The following is a 16502-nucleotide window of genomic DNA, read 5'->3' as shown; positions in this document are numbered from 1 at the left end:
CTTCTGTTTGCCTCTGCTGGCGTCCGAGGAGTGGCGTTGGTCCCCGGAGCGATGCTGGGCCGGAGTCGCCTCGCCTTAGTCCTCCTGGCTGCCGCCGTCAGCTGTGCTGTCGCGCAGCACGCGCCGCCGGTGAGTGAGCTTGAGCCGAGGCGCAGAGAGGGGCGTGCAGGTGCGGGCGCGGATGGAGGCGCAGGTGTGGCGGGGCGGGCGGGGACGAGGAACACCTGGTGCTGGACAGCGTCTTTTCGGGGGTCTGCGGTTTCGTGCACGGGGATGTGGGTTCAAAGCGGGCTGGTGAACTCCGTCCTCGGTTGATTCGGTGCTACCTGGATGGAACTAGAACACCTTTAAAGGAAATCCTGATCTCTGCAGGATACCTGGAAGTGATTCGCATATTCGCAAATTTGAGTGAGTGTACTTGAATAACCAGTTCCAGGCCCTTGCATTTTGAACTGTTTAAATAAAATGTTCCGGTAGACCTGTGTGCATTACTCACTCAAGGACAGACTGCCTGATGGCCAGGTGCTTTCTTCCGAAGTTCAGGAGCTCAGCTCAGGATACTGCAGGGCCCTGGGAAACGCTGAGTGGCCCCAAGCCTGGGCAGTGCTAGCAGCCCTGGGCATGCCCCATAGGGCCCCCTGTGGCCTTTTGCACCCAAGTCATGGGATCGCCTGTCCCGTGGCTCTTTCCCAAGAGCAAGTCACAGGGCCACGGACTTCCTAACTGCGAGAGACAGTGAGGGACTAGCGTGACCCTTTTATTTTACACAAGAGGAAGTAGACCTAGAGTGAGAAAATCTTTAGCCAGAGGTTACACTATTGTTTACTGAACATGCCTAACGCCCGAGTACTCTTGACGCTAGTACTCTTTCATAATTCATTTCTTTATAAAGCAGTCAGACTGCGTTTGTCTTTGCCAACAGACCGGATAAGTAGGAACCTGGCGCATCTGGCCTGAGGCTGAATATGAGATGGTCTTGAATAGCTTAGGTAGGTTATTGAAAGTGGAGGCAAGATGTACTTTCTCTTCTTTTATACCTGTAAGGAGAAATTCTTTAAAATCATGTTGGGATATGACTTAGCCTTTAAAACTGATATAATGTTTAGCAGATAAAAGTAGAATCCAGAATAGTATATACAGTTTTTCTTGTAATAGAAAAATGCACAGAACATATATGCGGACTCGATTGAAAGGCCGTAAAATAAAATTGCTCTACCGTGGGTAGGGAATTAATTTGCTTGAGGGTAGTTGGTATTACCGGAATTTTGAAAGAGTTTGATACTTTGCTACTGTCAGGGCCCTTCATTCAAAGACCACCAGGAACACACTATGAGTTGAACAAATTGGGTTTAGTGTTCTTTGAGGCAAATAAGAACACACACCACGAGCGACGGTGGATTATAGAAAAAAACCCATTACAGAATTTGAACTTTGGTTGCATGATTTGGGGTAAGACTAAGGAACCGGGCTTTGCTGTAGATAGAATGCTGTTAGACGAGTTGATGGGTGCAGCACACCAACATGGCACATGTATACATATGTAACAAACCTGCACGTTGTGCACATGTACCCTAGAACTTAAAGTATAATTAAAAAAAAAAAAAAAGGCAATTCTATGACTAAGGAAGCAATAGTCATTCTACTTAGCAAGAGAAGGGGATGCTTGGTGTTTTGTGCGTTGCAGGTGACCTTGTTTTTGTCTGTGCTTGGACAAAATCCTCAAGTGGCATTGCTTTGTCTTTCTTTGTCACGTCTCCAAATAATCTTATCCGAGGTAGCTATCTGTGAGATTGTTTATGTCCAGGAGGAAAACAGAGCTTACCGGGCTGTGAGTGTCAGATGGGCTTGTAATAATATTGAGATATAGCTGTGGAACTCAGAGCAGTTTCAGGTGTTGGAGGCTATTTTTTCTTCTTTCTCAATAGCTTTATTTATTCTAGCAAAAGTATTTTGATAGCTATTTTCAGAAGAAGAATCAACAACCTCTCAATGGATGTAATAGTTCTTACCTAGAACAGCGATTAGCAAAGTCTAGTCTGGCCACTGGTGTCAGTTTGGGAAGCTGTTTTCAATGAAATCAGAAAAGTAAGAATGCAAAACTAAAATTATTAATTTAGAATGTTAATCTTTATTCTGATTGTATGGACTTCCAGTTTTCATTGTTACTAACACGTTCTTAAAAATCAGCTAACGGCAGAGGTAGATGTTGTGGGCATGGAATTTGTTTTGTTTTAACATCTCCATTTGACAGAATAAAAATTTGGACCCTCCTGTGCCAAGGCCTCATTAATTTTTTTTACTGGCCTGGAGAATCCTGGGATCCATGGGCCAAAAGGACCTTTAGAACCTTAGAGAAGTTCCGTGACTTCATTCTCTGAGAAGAAGAAGCAGTTTTTTGGTTGGAGTCATTATATGATAAACTATTGCCTCGTGGTAGCAAAAGATATTTCAAAACTACTTTTGATAAATATGAATAATGAGAACTGGCTTTAAATTGGAAACAAGTCATTTGATTTGGAACATCTGTAGGGATTTTTTGTTTGTTTTTGAGACTTTTCACAATATTCATATGTTAAGGTCCTCCTGAGTTTTTCTTCGTTATTGAATTTTTTAGGAGCCTATTAAGAGATGATGGTGAAGACAGTGGCACAAGAACTGTCTGGAGAGACAGCACCAGATGACATCATCCAGGGTTCTTTAGACTCTTACTAAGGATTCAGAAATTTATCCTAAAAAATGGGAGAATCTGGAACCAGCCAATGGGAGGCCATTAAATGGTTTTAGCCAAGATAACATTTTCACTTTAAAAAGATGAGTCTGGATTGGAGGGCAGCAAGGGTAGATGTGAGGAGACTGGTCTAGAAAAGAAACAGGGTGCATTGAAGGATGGTGGCACCAGGGGTGAGGGAGAGAAGTAGATGTTCTAGAAAAAAATCAGGAGGGCAAATGAGCAGAAGGAAGGATTGGGTGAGGATGAGGGAGTGAGGTGTCAGCGTGACCTGCACATTACCGAAGTGCTTCACTGGGCGAATGGTGGCATCAGTGCCAGGGAACATGGGGAGGGGAAAGCTTGGGGGCTGAAGAATGGGGATCGTTTTCATTTGGGGTATGTGTTAAATCTCAGGTGGCAGAGAAACATTCAGCAGGCCACTCGTTCTGGCCCTCAGAAGAGAGACACTGAGAGTCATTGGCATAATGATATTATTTGAAGCCCTTGGAGCAGATGAACTCACCTAGAAAGAGGACTAGAGAAAGAGAAGAAAGAGAACTAGGCAAAGGCTAAGTAACTTGCACATGTATGTGTCAGGAAGAGGAGAAATTGCCAAAGTTAAAACAGGGCAGGCTGGGCACGGTGGCTCACGCCTGTAATCCCAGCACTTTGGGAGGCCAACGCGGGTGGATCACCTGAGGTCAGGAGTTTGAGACCAGCCTGCCCAACATGGGGAAACCCCATCTCTACTAAAAATACAAAAATTAGCTGGGCATAGTGGCTCAGGCCTGTAGTCCCAGCTACTCAGGAGGCTGAGGCGGGAGAATTGCTTGAACCTGGAAGGCAGAGGTTGCAGTGAGCCAAGCCTGGGCAATGAGGGAGACTTCTTCTCACACACACACACACACAGCAAAGCAAAACAAAACAGAAGAGTAAGTGGGACAGGAAGTTCAGGGAAGAGACTAGGATGGGTTAACTATGTTGAATATTATTGAGATGTCAACAGTATTATGATACTAGGCAACTGGAGGTCGTTGGTCACCTCGGCCAGAGCAGTGTTGGGGGCAGAAAATAGCTTGCAGTAGGCTGAGGGTGATCGGCAGGAAAGGAACTAGAGGGGAGAGATGGCTGCTCTCAGTAATAAGTCTGACCCACTTCTTTTATTTTTATTTTTATTTTTTATTATTTATTTATTTATTTATTTATTTATTTATTTATTTTGAGACGGAGTCTTGCTCTGTCACCCAGGCTGGAGTGCAGTGGCCGGATCTCAGCTCAATGCAAGCTCCGCCTCCCGGGTTCACGCCATTCTCCTGCCTCAGCCTCTGGAGTAGCTAGGACTACAGGCGTCCGCCACCACGCCCGGCTAGTGTTTTGTATTTTTTTTTTTTTTTTTTTTTTTTGAGAGGAAGTCTTGCTCTGTCGCCCGGGCTGGCGTGCAGTGGCCGGATCTCAGCTCACTGCAAGCTCCGCCTCCCGGGTTTACGCCATTCTCCTGCCTCAGCCTCCCGAGTAGCTGGGATTACAGGCGCCCGCCACCTCACCCGGCTAGTTTTTTGTATTTTTTTAGTAGAGACGGGGTTTCACCGTGTTAGCTAGGATGGTCTCGATCTCCTGACCTCGTGATCTGCCCGTCTCGGCCTCCCAAAGTGCTGGGATTACAGGCTTGAGCCACCGCGCCCGGCCTGTATTTTTTTTTAGTAGAGACAGGGTTTCACCGTGTTAGCCAGGATGGTCTCGATCTCCTGACCTCGTGATCCGCCCGTCTCGGCCTCCCGAAGTGCTGGGATTACAGGCTTGAGCCACCGCGCCCGGCCCTGACCCACTTCTTAAGATGTGTGAAGATGAAACATAATGGCTTAGTAATTAATTGCCAAAGTAAACTTATTTTTATGCATCAACTTCTCATATGAGTTAACAGCATATGTCAACATTGTTGACATTGGCTATTGAATCAGCTTTAGCAATGATTTTCACACAGTTGCCAGAAATCTCATAGACCGCATCTGGCCGAGGAATTTATTGTGCTTCATCTGCTTTTCCCTACTTCTCCCAAAGAAGGAACACACAGGTGTAATCTTTTCACTTATTCAACAAATACTGCTTGCCTACTATGTGTGCCTGACTCCTACATGCTGGGAATGCGTCCGCCAATGAGATAGATGAGGTCCTTCCTCTCATGGAGGGTTTATTCACATTCCTTTGGCTTAAATATCAGTAGCGTAATAGGATGCCATTGCATCAAAGCCCAGAAGACAAGTGAAAACATTGACAAGCTCATGTGACTTGTTATACACATAAGAAACCTTCCTCTTTGCATTCAGTGTTTCTGCTGAGTTGTACATAAGAGGACATTATAGGAAAAACTTATCTGGAAAATAGTTGTTGATGAATTCAAGAATTGAATGAAAAATTGTCTTGCGAGAGTCGTTTGGCTTCTGATGGGTATGAAAACTGACGAGGTATATAATTTTAGATTATCTTTCATTGTCTCTTTCTGAGTATTTGAATAAGACAAGCACACAAGGGCTTTCTGGACTTTTAAAGTTCATTGTTAGACACATACATTTCATTGAGGGTCTCCTAATTCTGTAGGGCTCAAATATTTTAAGGAGCCGTACAAGTTATGTCATTTTTTAAGGGTCTGGAGCATTCATTGAGACAATGAAATACTATTGTCTTTATATTTTTGTGTTTTTTAGAACGTTACGTTCAGTAGCTCTGTAATTAGTTTCTCTTAATGAATGGGGAGGACAAAGAGGCTTAAGTTTCTATCAAATAACCAGAAAAATTAGAGAATTTGCTGACCCAAGCAGTCTTTTAAAAACACTTTCCAGAGAGTTTCTTTCTTTCTTTTTTTTTTTTTTTGAGACAGAATCTCGCTGTGTCACCCAGGCTGGAGCGCGGTGGTGCTATCTTGTCTCACTGCAACCTCCACCTTCTGGGTTCAAGGGATTCTCCTACCTCAGCCTCCCGAGTACCTAGGATTACAGGCACATGCCACCACACCCAGCAAATTTTTGCATTTTTAGTAGTGACGAGGTTTCACCATGTTGGCCAGACTAGCCTTGAACTCCTGACCTCAGGTGATCCACCCACCTCAGCCTCCCAAAGTGCTGGAATTACAGGCATGAACCACCACACCTGGCCTAGAGAGCTTCACATGCATGGAAACATCAGATTTTTACCAGTTCTCTCCACTCTGAGGAGACAACTAGGGGGCAGGGAGAAAGGCAGGGAAGGGGAGGGAGAGAGAGGGAAAGAGAAAGAGAGGGACTGGGGGGAGAGGGTTAGAGAGAATTAATTCTAAGTTAGATTTTGTTTCCTGTGATAGGGTGTAACATAGTATACCATCCCGACCACATAATCTCTGTTCATGTCATCTGTTTCTAATATTTATGTATCATCTATTTAAGTTTCTACTTACCTTAATAGAGTTGTCTGTAATCAAAAGTGTGTATAAAGTTGGGGATAGTAAGAAACTTTAAATAACATTAAATAAGTTCATTATAATTCTGTTTTAGGGCTACTCATGGGTTTTGAAGCTGTGTCTCCCTATAGAATTCTTTTTTGAGGGTGAAGAAGTAGCTCTTTTTTCCACCCTACCCCTAAAACTAACCATTTTGCATAAATGACTTAGGCGTTCATGCCATGTGAGTCCCTGAAATACTGTAGTCTCATAGCTGCTGACTTTCTTATTTTCTCACATTTATCCCGTTTTCTTGCCATCACATTCTATGCCGGTTTCATGTTTGTTTATTGAAACCAAGAGTCATTATCAACCTCAGACTCCCACATGTATTGTTGCTAGCTTGCTCTTTAGCTGTTACTTCTGGGGCAGGTCACATTCTCTGCTAATCCTTGACAGAGCATTTTCAACTTCGCTCACAGTAAGGAATGTGCCTGTAATCTGATGTTTATTTTGGCTTTGGAACCCAGGGTGTGCAAATTTAATTATTAGGGAGGGATAGAAGTCATTAATTTGCCGAGTTGATTCTAGTGGTCATCAGAAGCCCTGAACTAAGTGCAGATTATTGTTAGGAATTAAAGTGAGGCATTGGTTTTATTATCTCTGTGGGAAGCTGTTCGATAGAGCAGGGGAAGCCATTGACTCTGATTCGGTCACCAGCTGTGTAACTTTCTGCAAGTCACTAATGGAGCAGGGTCTTATGTCCACAACGTGGTCATAAAATTAAGCACTTGGGTTAAGTACGCATCACAGTATTCCCAACTCATAGGAAAACAATGGTCAGATAAACAAGAAAATATAGAGCGGAGTATCTCATCACAGCAGAATTTATTTATAAATTTTACAAAGTAAAATTAAGCTGCAACCCAAATAAGTGTCTAAGTAGCTCATTTATTAGCAAAATAAGGAAAGCCATTTACCAACAGTGGGTTAACTAAATTGTATTCGATTGTAGCAGCAGAAGTATTGTGTCCAGGGAAAATGAAATTATTTTACATGTCGTTAAATGAGAACCCTTGTCCTGGACTTCGGGAGCAACATCAATATCAATTAAAGAACAAAGCATGTGATTTTGAATGATTTTTCTTGACTCTCAATGTACCGATAACTGATCAGTTGTTGATATTTATTAGATGATCAGTGCCAAGTTTGAAGTGACTGAAGAATTAGCCTCTGAATCTGTGTAAAACAACTATAGGCGAGGATGTTTTCAAAGAAGTTGAGAAAATAGTGATTCCCTTTAACCTGAAATGGAATCTGCCAAGATATATACAAATTGACAGTGGTAATATTTGTGAGTAGAAAATGCTGAGTTGAGTAAATTCACAAAACTTGGGAACATGCAAGGTGTTTAAAGCTTATGGTTATTTATTAGAGGATTCCTTTTCAGGTACTTTATGGAAAGTATTGGAATCTCATGTGTTATTGAACCAGCAGTGTAAACCATGAGCTTCATTTACTCTTGTGGATATAACTATCATCATTTCTGTGAATTTTTGTCAGAAATAGAGGCCAGATATCCTGATGTCTCTTGTGACAGAGCCATTAGATGTCTTGGTAGCTATGAAGTTTTGCAGTCTTCGAGTTCACATTTGAGACTGAAGTTTTTCTAAACAAGAACTGCCCCCAGCCACTATTATTGAACATGAATGGCTTTGGAAATTAGCTTTTGCTACAGACTTGATATTGTTTCTTAATGAATTCAACCCAAAATTATAAGACAAAGCCACACATATATGAGAAACTTATACTGTGGTAAGGCAAATTTGACAGCTAATGTTTGAATCAAAGGTAATGTCAACCTACTGTATATATTCCCCTTGTTACCAAAGTTAAAACAAGATGCTAGACCCCCATTCTTACACGGCTTTGCAGCAGATGTATTTTCTGAGCTCAAGCTACAATTCCAAGAGTTTTCTTACCTACTCTACTTTATCTTATTTTGGGTTTGTACTTTTTTAAAACAATTATTTTACTTTCACAGTACTGGTTCTCCAGAGGAAAGGAGATAAATACACTTGATACGTTGAATGAGTAACAAAAGAACCATAAATCTATGTGGACTTTTTTGGATAAGTTTAGGAGAAGATTCTATTTTGCCACGAAGCTTGGAGAACTCTCCCTAAAACAGTCTCGTTCATTCATTGTCTCAGGCAGTGACCTCAGTGTTGGGGGCCATCCTCGCCTCAAGGAGCACAGTCTGGTATTGATGAGGAACATGAACAAATGATTATAATGCAGTGTCATAAACGTGGTGATGTGTATGTGTACAAATGCTGTGAGAGTATAAATGAGGGTATGACTATTTTTATATGGAAGATAGATGAAGACTCACAAGAAAGAAAATACTTGAACTGAATCTTGGAAGTTAGAACCAGCAGTAAGGAAAAGGCGTTCTAGCAAGAGGGAATAGCACAGGCATGGGCTTGGAAGGGTAAGAGATCATAGGAAGTGCTTGCATAAGTACTAAGGGGAGTGTCAGGAGATGAGGCTGGGATGGTAAGTTTTGGAAAGATGATGAAGGGCCCTGTGCTGTGTGCCCTGAAAATCTGGTTTGGGAGGCAAATCCCAGGACAGGTTGCAATACACATGGCTGGTAAGTTCAGATAACACATCCTATCAGGTCATTTACTTTTAGTGCTAAGTCAGCCTCTCTAACATAAACATTTTCCATCTGCTTTGTTACATTTGTTTGTTACTCAATATATTTGCAATATTAGAGCCAAATTATAACACCTAGCACTTTCGCAAATTGAATTGAAACTGAAAATCCACTTAATGGTGTAGGATTTTACAAGTTTTCTTGGAAGGAAAAGACTTCTTTTAAGAGGCATTGAAGCCGGGCACGGTGGCTCACGCCTGTAATCCCAGCACTTTGGGAGGCTGAGGTGGGCGGATCACGAGGTCAGGAGATCGAGACCATCCTGGCAAACACGGTGAAACCCCATCTCTACGGAAAATACAAAAAAATTAGCTGGGCGTGGTGGCGGGCGCCTGTAGTCCCAGTTTCTAGAGAAGCTGAGGCAGGAGAATGGCGTGAACCCGGGAGGTGACGGAGCTTGCAGTGAGCGGAGATTGCGCCACTGCATGCACTCCAGCCTGGGCAACAGAGCGAGACTCCGTCTCAAAAAAAAAAAAAAGAGGCATTGAAATGGTGTAAAAGAGCAAAATCAGACTTGATTTTGTCTTCACAGATTAACTACTTTTGAAATTGCTTATTCCATTAGCAAGCATTTGTTATTTTCTGAAACTTAATTTTCTTTGCTTTTTAGTGGACAGAAGACTGCAGAAAATCAACCTATCCTCCGTCAGGACCAACGTGAGTAAACATCAGATGATGAAAACTCCCTTTGACCTTTGCGAAGTTTCTCCTCTCTGTAATAATTGCTCATAAACTAATGGTAGTGAATAAAATCTTAAGTCATGTTTTCCATTCTGAGACAGAGGTTTGTTTCTCAGGTTTGCGTATTATGCATTCGGCTGAGATCTTGGACAAATATGAAAATATCTTCCGATTCAAATGCCCACTGCTAGCCTATCACAATCAGCGGAAAGAAAAACATTTTCAGCCAGGCGTGGTGGCTCACGCCTGTAATCACAGCACTTTGGGAGGCTGAGGCGGGTGGATCACGAGGTCAGGAGATCGAGACCATCCTGGCAAACGGTGAAATCCCGTGTTTACTAAAAATAAAAAAAATTATCCAGGCGTGCTGACGGGTGCCTGTAGTCCCAGCTACTTGGGAGGCTGCGGCAGGAGAATGGCGTGAACCTGGGAGGTGGAGCTTGCAGTGAGCAGAGATCACTCCACTGCACTCCTGCCTGGGTGACAGAGCGAGACTCCGTCTCCAAAAAAAGAAAAGGATTTTCATTCTCCACTAAATTCTTCTGTCTACCACGAAATGTTTTTCTCATCTTTGACAAATATAAGGGCTGTATTTGAAATAACCTGTGATTCTCTGTGGTGCCTGGATTATAAACCACCAAATTATTTTGGAACAAAAAAGCATAGGACCCCATATGTGATACGTTCTCAAAATAAAGCTTGGCACAACAGAGCTATCGAGGACAGAACAGGATTGGAACACCTAAGAGGAGGACCAGTGTCATGATTCACTGTGTTTAACATTAATATTTTTAGTCTAGATTTTGGTCTTTGCAAATCCTCAGTGTTTAAATGGGCCTGTGAGAAAGCCATAATAACAGCTTGCAGACCCAGAGGGTACAGAACAGAGAAAAGAAGGAACAAGTATAGGGGATGGTGATCTTACTCTCCTACACTGCCCTCTCGCTGCAAGTAGCCTGCTGGTTGTAGGGGAAAACAGTACAACTCTGTCAGGTGATATCAAGATGACATTCTCAGTTTCTGCAACGTTCCAAATTATATATGTTGTACTGCTGTTGTCTAAAGGATGTATTCTAAATAGCTTCTGTCCCGGATAGCGTGAAACTATAATAAACTAAATTATTTTGACTTACTCGCCTTTATGTAGAAAGAGGCCAGTATTTGGCAGGAAGTAATTTAGAGGTAACCCGTTTGGATGGTGTTCGGGGCCCGTGTTCATTCCAGCTCTTTCTTCAATGGCCTGCTCTCTGAAAGTCTTCCTTTCTGTCATCACTGGCATCCTTCTGGTCTTCAGTGACATGTTTGCCTTACCAATTGATTGTGTGTCTCAGCTGGTCTTACTGGCCCGATTCATTGAACATTTAATGAGGTGCCTTCCATGTTTAAGGCCGTTTCTACTCTCTTTTAGGTGCACTTTACATGTGTCTGTAAATTGAATGCCCTGTAATTGGAAACCATAAACCTTTGTTGATTGGGCATTTTACTGATTCCTTATTGCCGTGTGCGTGTGAGTGTGTGTCTACATACGCACATACGTACCTACACATACACATACATATATACCCCTGAACACATACACATGTATACGTAGACATAACATGTGTTTCTTTCCTTGCCTTCATTTTTCTGCTAGGTTACTTTTTACCACACCAGCCTGCTTTCCTACACAAAAAGCCCCAGCTTTGCTCTCATCCTTCTCCTCTCTGAACTCTTATCAGTGGATCTTGAGATCTAGGAGATAAGTGTGGTATTTATATACCTCTGAATGACAAACAGTTGTCCTGTCCTGTGAGATCATCCTTTTCAATTAAGCGCATAGATTTGAGCAGCATCCATGGGCAAATATGAGGAAAGAAAAAGATAACCTGTTTGGCCAGCATGGCTAGTCAAACCAATGCTGGAGATAAAGGAACTGATAGCCAGGTCACCCCTGAATCCATCTGAGTCGCATTCAGCATTTCTTTCCCACTGCTCACCGGGTGGCTAGCACCTGCTTTCTTATTTGTAAATGTGTGTGTTGTGTCACTTGGACTAGTTTCCATGCGACCCGGGTAGCCATGTGGGTTCAGGCGATGTTACTGATGTTATGAATCGCATGGACATTGCAAACACTAAGTCTCAAAAATGATGAAATGATATTTCTTGTTTGTAGTGAAGTAGGAAAATACACTGTGATAACTACCGTTGATTGAATGCCAGTGCTGCTAAGTGTTTTTTGTTTTGTTTTGGGTTTTTTTTGCATTTTTCATGTAGTGTCTTCGCTGCTATTATAAGGTGGATGCTCTTTTATTCTTATGGGGAAATTGAGGCGCACAAGTTAAATACTGAAATGTTTTAGAAAACTGTTTAACGAGAGGTAAAATGTGCGATTGTGACTAAGCTTTAGCTATTAAAATAATTTTGTTTATTAGATTAACCAGTTCTCTCAAATTCTAATTAGCGCAGGTTTGATGGTAGAGAGGTCTGTGTAGTCTTATCCCCACTTCATTGTAATCCCTTCATTGTCTGTCCGTTGTGTTGCGTTCATCCCTCTTCATCGCCTCTGGGAGATCCATGAGCCTACCCAAGACTCGGCTGAAAAAGGATCAGGATTTTATGGCAGATACAGAGGCATGATTTGGGATTGGTTGTGTGTTATGAGGTGAGGAGCAGCTGATTGGAGTTCATAGGGACGACGTGCATTGCTCCAACAGGCCGCTGAGTTATCTGTGCTACTAAACATAGAAATCTAAGTGCACACTTGAAGGGAGAGGGAAGGCTAGTAACACCTGCCCGTAATATGGATGGGGAACAATAATTACTTACTGAATTGTGGGACAAAATTTTACATGCAAAATTATGGTCCATCAGAAATGGAATTAATTTGTCGTGATGAAAAGCTTTTTTTCTGGAATATAAGTATTGTAGTATTTCATGTAGATATCAGCTCCTAGACAATGGGGAACTTGAAAATGCTTTGAGAAGAAGAAAATTCATTCACTGTGATTTTGTTTAAATGTACGTTTCCAAAATGGAGTATGCTTTTCTTTTGTCTAAATCACAACCTGGGTGTCTGCTAGTTAACAGTTTCATAAAACCTCATACACGTACCAGGGCCCCCAGTTACACAGCATTATTTAGAGAACGAAGTAATTATTTATGACAGTGGAAATATAAATAGAACCACAGTTCATGACTTAGGTAATAGCCCATCTCCAGCTATGGACATAAATCTAGATAACATTTCTATTTAGGTGACTGGTGTCATTGTGGCACATACCAGAGTCACCCTACCCGTCTCAGGAGCAGATAAGTGGAACAGATGATGATTATTTTTAGGCATAGGTTTATACTGATAAACCACGAAATGGCACACCCTTAAAAGCTATTTCAGTTTAGTAACAAGGGCCGGAAAATAATATTCCTATAGCAACAAAAATAGTTATAGAATTCATCCACCAGAGATACGGCCCAGCTCCCTTGATAAGTGAGTGGATGTTGCTATATCCTCAGAAATTGCTACTCGTAAGTTAAAGAGTAGGAAGTTGGAGAAAGGATATGACAGAATATGGCTCGGGCTTGGACTTTCTACAGAAAAATGAGAAGAGAAGAGGTATATAATAGGGAAGATGAGGATGGCTGACAGAATCATGAAGGTTCTTGAAGCTGGTCATGGGAAGATAATACATGTTGCTACTCTGGGGCTTAGAGGGTGATGATCTTCCTGAAGCCAACACTGGAGACAATGGTTTGGCAATGGTGTTACACTCACTGAGAGAATTCTGAAACTGGAAATCAATTGGAGAATTGTCCAGAGCCTAGACTAAATCTTTGCAGATATTTAGGAGAAAAAAAATGGGAGGTATTTCCCATCAGTGATAATTAGGTTAGAGCTCTTAAGCCATAGTTGATTTTTTCATAGAAAACCAATTCACATGAACCTTCCCTACTAGATCATTCTATTCCAAGATTTCTGTGACCACTTATGATTGTGTGCTCAACCTAGAAGCACTAGGTAGAGAATGAACTGTCTTTCCAAATGTTGGTTTGGGTAATCAAATTGGACACTGTCGTTAAGACTATGCCTCTCTTATATCCTTATAGATGTTATCTAACCCTCTCAAAAAACCCTTTCATCATTTCAAGATGATACACCTCTCATTACAGGTACAGAGGTCCAGCTCCATGGTACACCATAAATCTTGATTTACCACCCTACAAAAGATGGCATGAATTGATGGCTGACAAGGCACCAATGGTATGCTATGATGCTTAAATCTTTTATTTATTTTTTATTTTATTTATTTATTTATTTATTTATTTATTTATTTATTTGAGACAGAGTCTCACTCTGTCACCCAGGCTGGAGTGCAGTGGCACGATCTCAGCTCACCGCAACCTCCGCCTCTTGGGTTCAAGCAAGTCCCCCACCTCAGCTTCCCGAATAGCTGGAATTTACAGGCACCTGCCACCATGCCGGCTAATTTTTGTATTTTTAGTAGAGACAAGATTTTGCCATGTTGCCCAAGCTGATCTCCAACTCCTGACCTCAAGTGATCCTCCCGCCTTGGCCTGCCAAAGTGCTGGGATTATAGGCATGAGCCACCATGCCTGGCCATATTTTTTATTTTATTTATTTATTTTCCCCCCAAGGACTGTGAAGATTGAGTGTTAAATCTTTTATTTCTAACTTTATTAAATATTATTGTATTTTTAAAAGAACACTTCATGAAATTACCCACAGAATATGCTTTTGATACCTTTCTGCTACATACAGTAAATGACAGTAGAGGAAAAGAAGTCATTCCTCTGTAGCCTTTGTTCTGTTTTGTAAACTTTATCTTGGTTTCTTTCCCTTTATGTCATCTCCCTTCATGTAAATCATTAAGAATTAAATTCACTTTAAAGATAAAATTAGACTTACTGTATTAATATATTAATTGAGGCCAGGCATGGTGGCTCATGCCTGTAATCAATCCCAGTACTTTGGGAGGCTGAGGAAGGCGGATCACCTGAGGTCAGAAGTTCAAGACCAGCCTGGCCAACATGGTGAAACCCCATCTCTATTAAAAATACAAAAATTAAACCAGGCGCGGTGGCTCCCGCCTATAATCCCTGCACTTTGGAAGGCTGAGGTGGGTGGATCACAGGGTCAGGAGTTTGAGACCAGCCTAGCCAAGATGATGAAACCCCGTCTCTACTAAAAATACAAAAATTAGCCAGGTATGGTGGTGTATGCCTGTAGTCCCAGCTACTTGGGAGGCTGAGGCAAGAGAATCGCTTGAACCCGGGAGGCGGAGGTTGCGGTGAGCCAAGATCGTGCCATTGCACTCCAGCCTGGGCGGCAACAGTGAAACTCCATGTTGCCCAAGCTGATTTCCAACTCTTAAAAAAAAAAAAAATACAAAAATTAGCTGGGCATGGTGATGCACGCTTGTAATCCCAGCTACTTGGGAGGGTGAGGCAGGAGAATCCCTTGAACCCGGGAGGCAGAGATTGCAGTGAGCCGAGATGGTGCTACTGCACTCCAGCCTGGGTGACAGAGCGAGACCCTGTTTTAAAAATACATATATTTATATTTTTATATTTATATATATAAATATATATATTTAATTATATTTATATATATTTAATTATATTTATATATATTTAATTATATTTATATATATTTAATTTTTTATATATATTTATAAATATATATTTTATATTTATATTTTATATATATATAAAAATTGTCAAATAGCACTCTCTTTTACCTACATATGGGTAAGCCAAAAGGTAATCTTGACAGCATTTCATTATATCTTTTAGTAAGCATTTTATTTATTTTTCAGCTAAAAGTTATAGTGAATTCTCTGAAGAATATGGTAAATACATTCGTCCCAAGTGGAAAAGTTATGCAGATAGTGGATGAAAAATTGGTAAGAAATATTATTTCTCACAATAAATGTTAAGCACATACACATTACACACAAAAATCAGAAAATGCTCTGGTATTTATTTAAGGGCATAATTCAACAGCCTCTTCGCAGGGACTGGGACAGATGTGCGTGAATCTAGCTCACTGTGAGAACTTCAGAGGGACTTAAATTTGGGGGATTGGTCATATTAGGGTAACAGCATAGCAAATTATGGTTTCGTAAAAGGATGGGACTACATTACGACACTGGGCAGATAAACATCCTTCATCTGGGAATATGGTGTTTCCTTCCCTTTATCAGTGAGTTCACTATTGAAGACTTGGTTTTTTTTCTTAGGTATCTCAGGGACATTCAGAGATTTTTTTTCCTAGATATGACCAAATTATGACCAAACGATGTACTCAGCCTGGCCCCCTATTCTGTAGAGTTCCTTGGTAGCTCTGACCCCAAAACTCATTTGGGTTGAGTGTTTCTGCGCAATCACCAAACCATTTCATTTTCATCCTGGTCATACAGGAAGACTCCCATTTCTCACTCCATTTCTCAGCCCCGTTTTTGTTAACGCAGAACCAATGAAACACCTAGGGCCTGGCCCCTAGAACTGTTAAAGAGATCCTCATTGCACTTGATGGCAGATTTTGGGCACTAATGACATTTGGGGTTGGGCAGCTTTTTTTGAGACCTCACTCCTCTCACTCTGTAGCCCAAGCTGGAGTGCAGTGGCGTGATCACAGCTCATAGCTGCCTTGATCTCCCAGACTCAAGGGATCCTCCTGCCTCAACTTCCTGAGTAGCTGGAACTACAGTCATGTGCCACAACACCCAGCTAATTTTCTGAATTTTTAGTAGAGACGGAGGCTTGCTATGTCACCCAGGCTGGTCTCCCAACTCCTGGGCTCAAGCGATCCTCCCGCCTCAGCCTCCCAAAGTGTTCTCCCAAAGTGTTGGGATCATACGTGTGAACTGCCATGCCCCGCCTAGGTTGGATATTTCTTTGTCATGGGGCTGTCCTACACATTTCAGGATGCCCGGCCTGGGGTGGGTATCTCTTTGTGGCAGGGCTGTCCTCTACATTTCAGG

The 16502-nt window shown here is 41.9% G+C and overlaps 1 protein-coding gene across 1 annotated transcript in view; it reads left to right on the top strand.

Moving 5' to 3' along the window:
• The window catches only part of ASAH1 (N-acylsphingosine amidohydrolase 1), a 30231-nt gene continuing 13729 nt past the window's right edge, over positions 1-16502 (top strand). Inside the window, exons 1-4 of the mRNA XM_001098342.5 lie at positions 1-129; positions 9452-9498; positions 13669-13759; positions 15336-15422. Of these exons, the coding sequence (XP_001098342.3) occupies positions 52-129; positions 9452-9498; positions 13669-13759; positions 15336-15422 (303 nt within the window). The 5' untranslated portion in view covers positions 1-51. The remainder of the gene's footprint in view (positions 130-9451; positions 9499-13668; positions 13760-15335; positions 15423-16502) is intronic.

The sequence above is a fragment of the Macaca mulatta genome, chromosome 8 (assembly GCF_049350105.2).
Source record: "Macaca mulatta isolate MMU2019108-1 chromosome 8, T2T-MMU8v2.0, whole genome shotgun sequence".
In the NCBI taxonomy this organism is placed as follows: domain Eukaryota; kingdom Metazoa; phylum Chordata; class Mammalia; order Primates; family Cercopithecidae; genus Macaca; species Macaca mulatta.
Note: the sequence above shows the minus strand (reverse complement) of the source record. Positions and strands in the feature narration are given on the sequence as shown.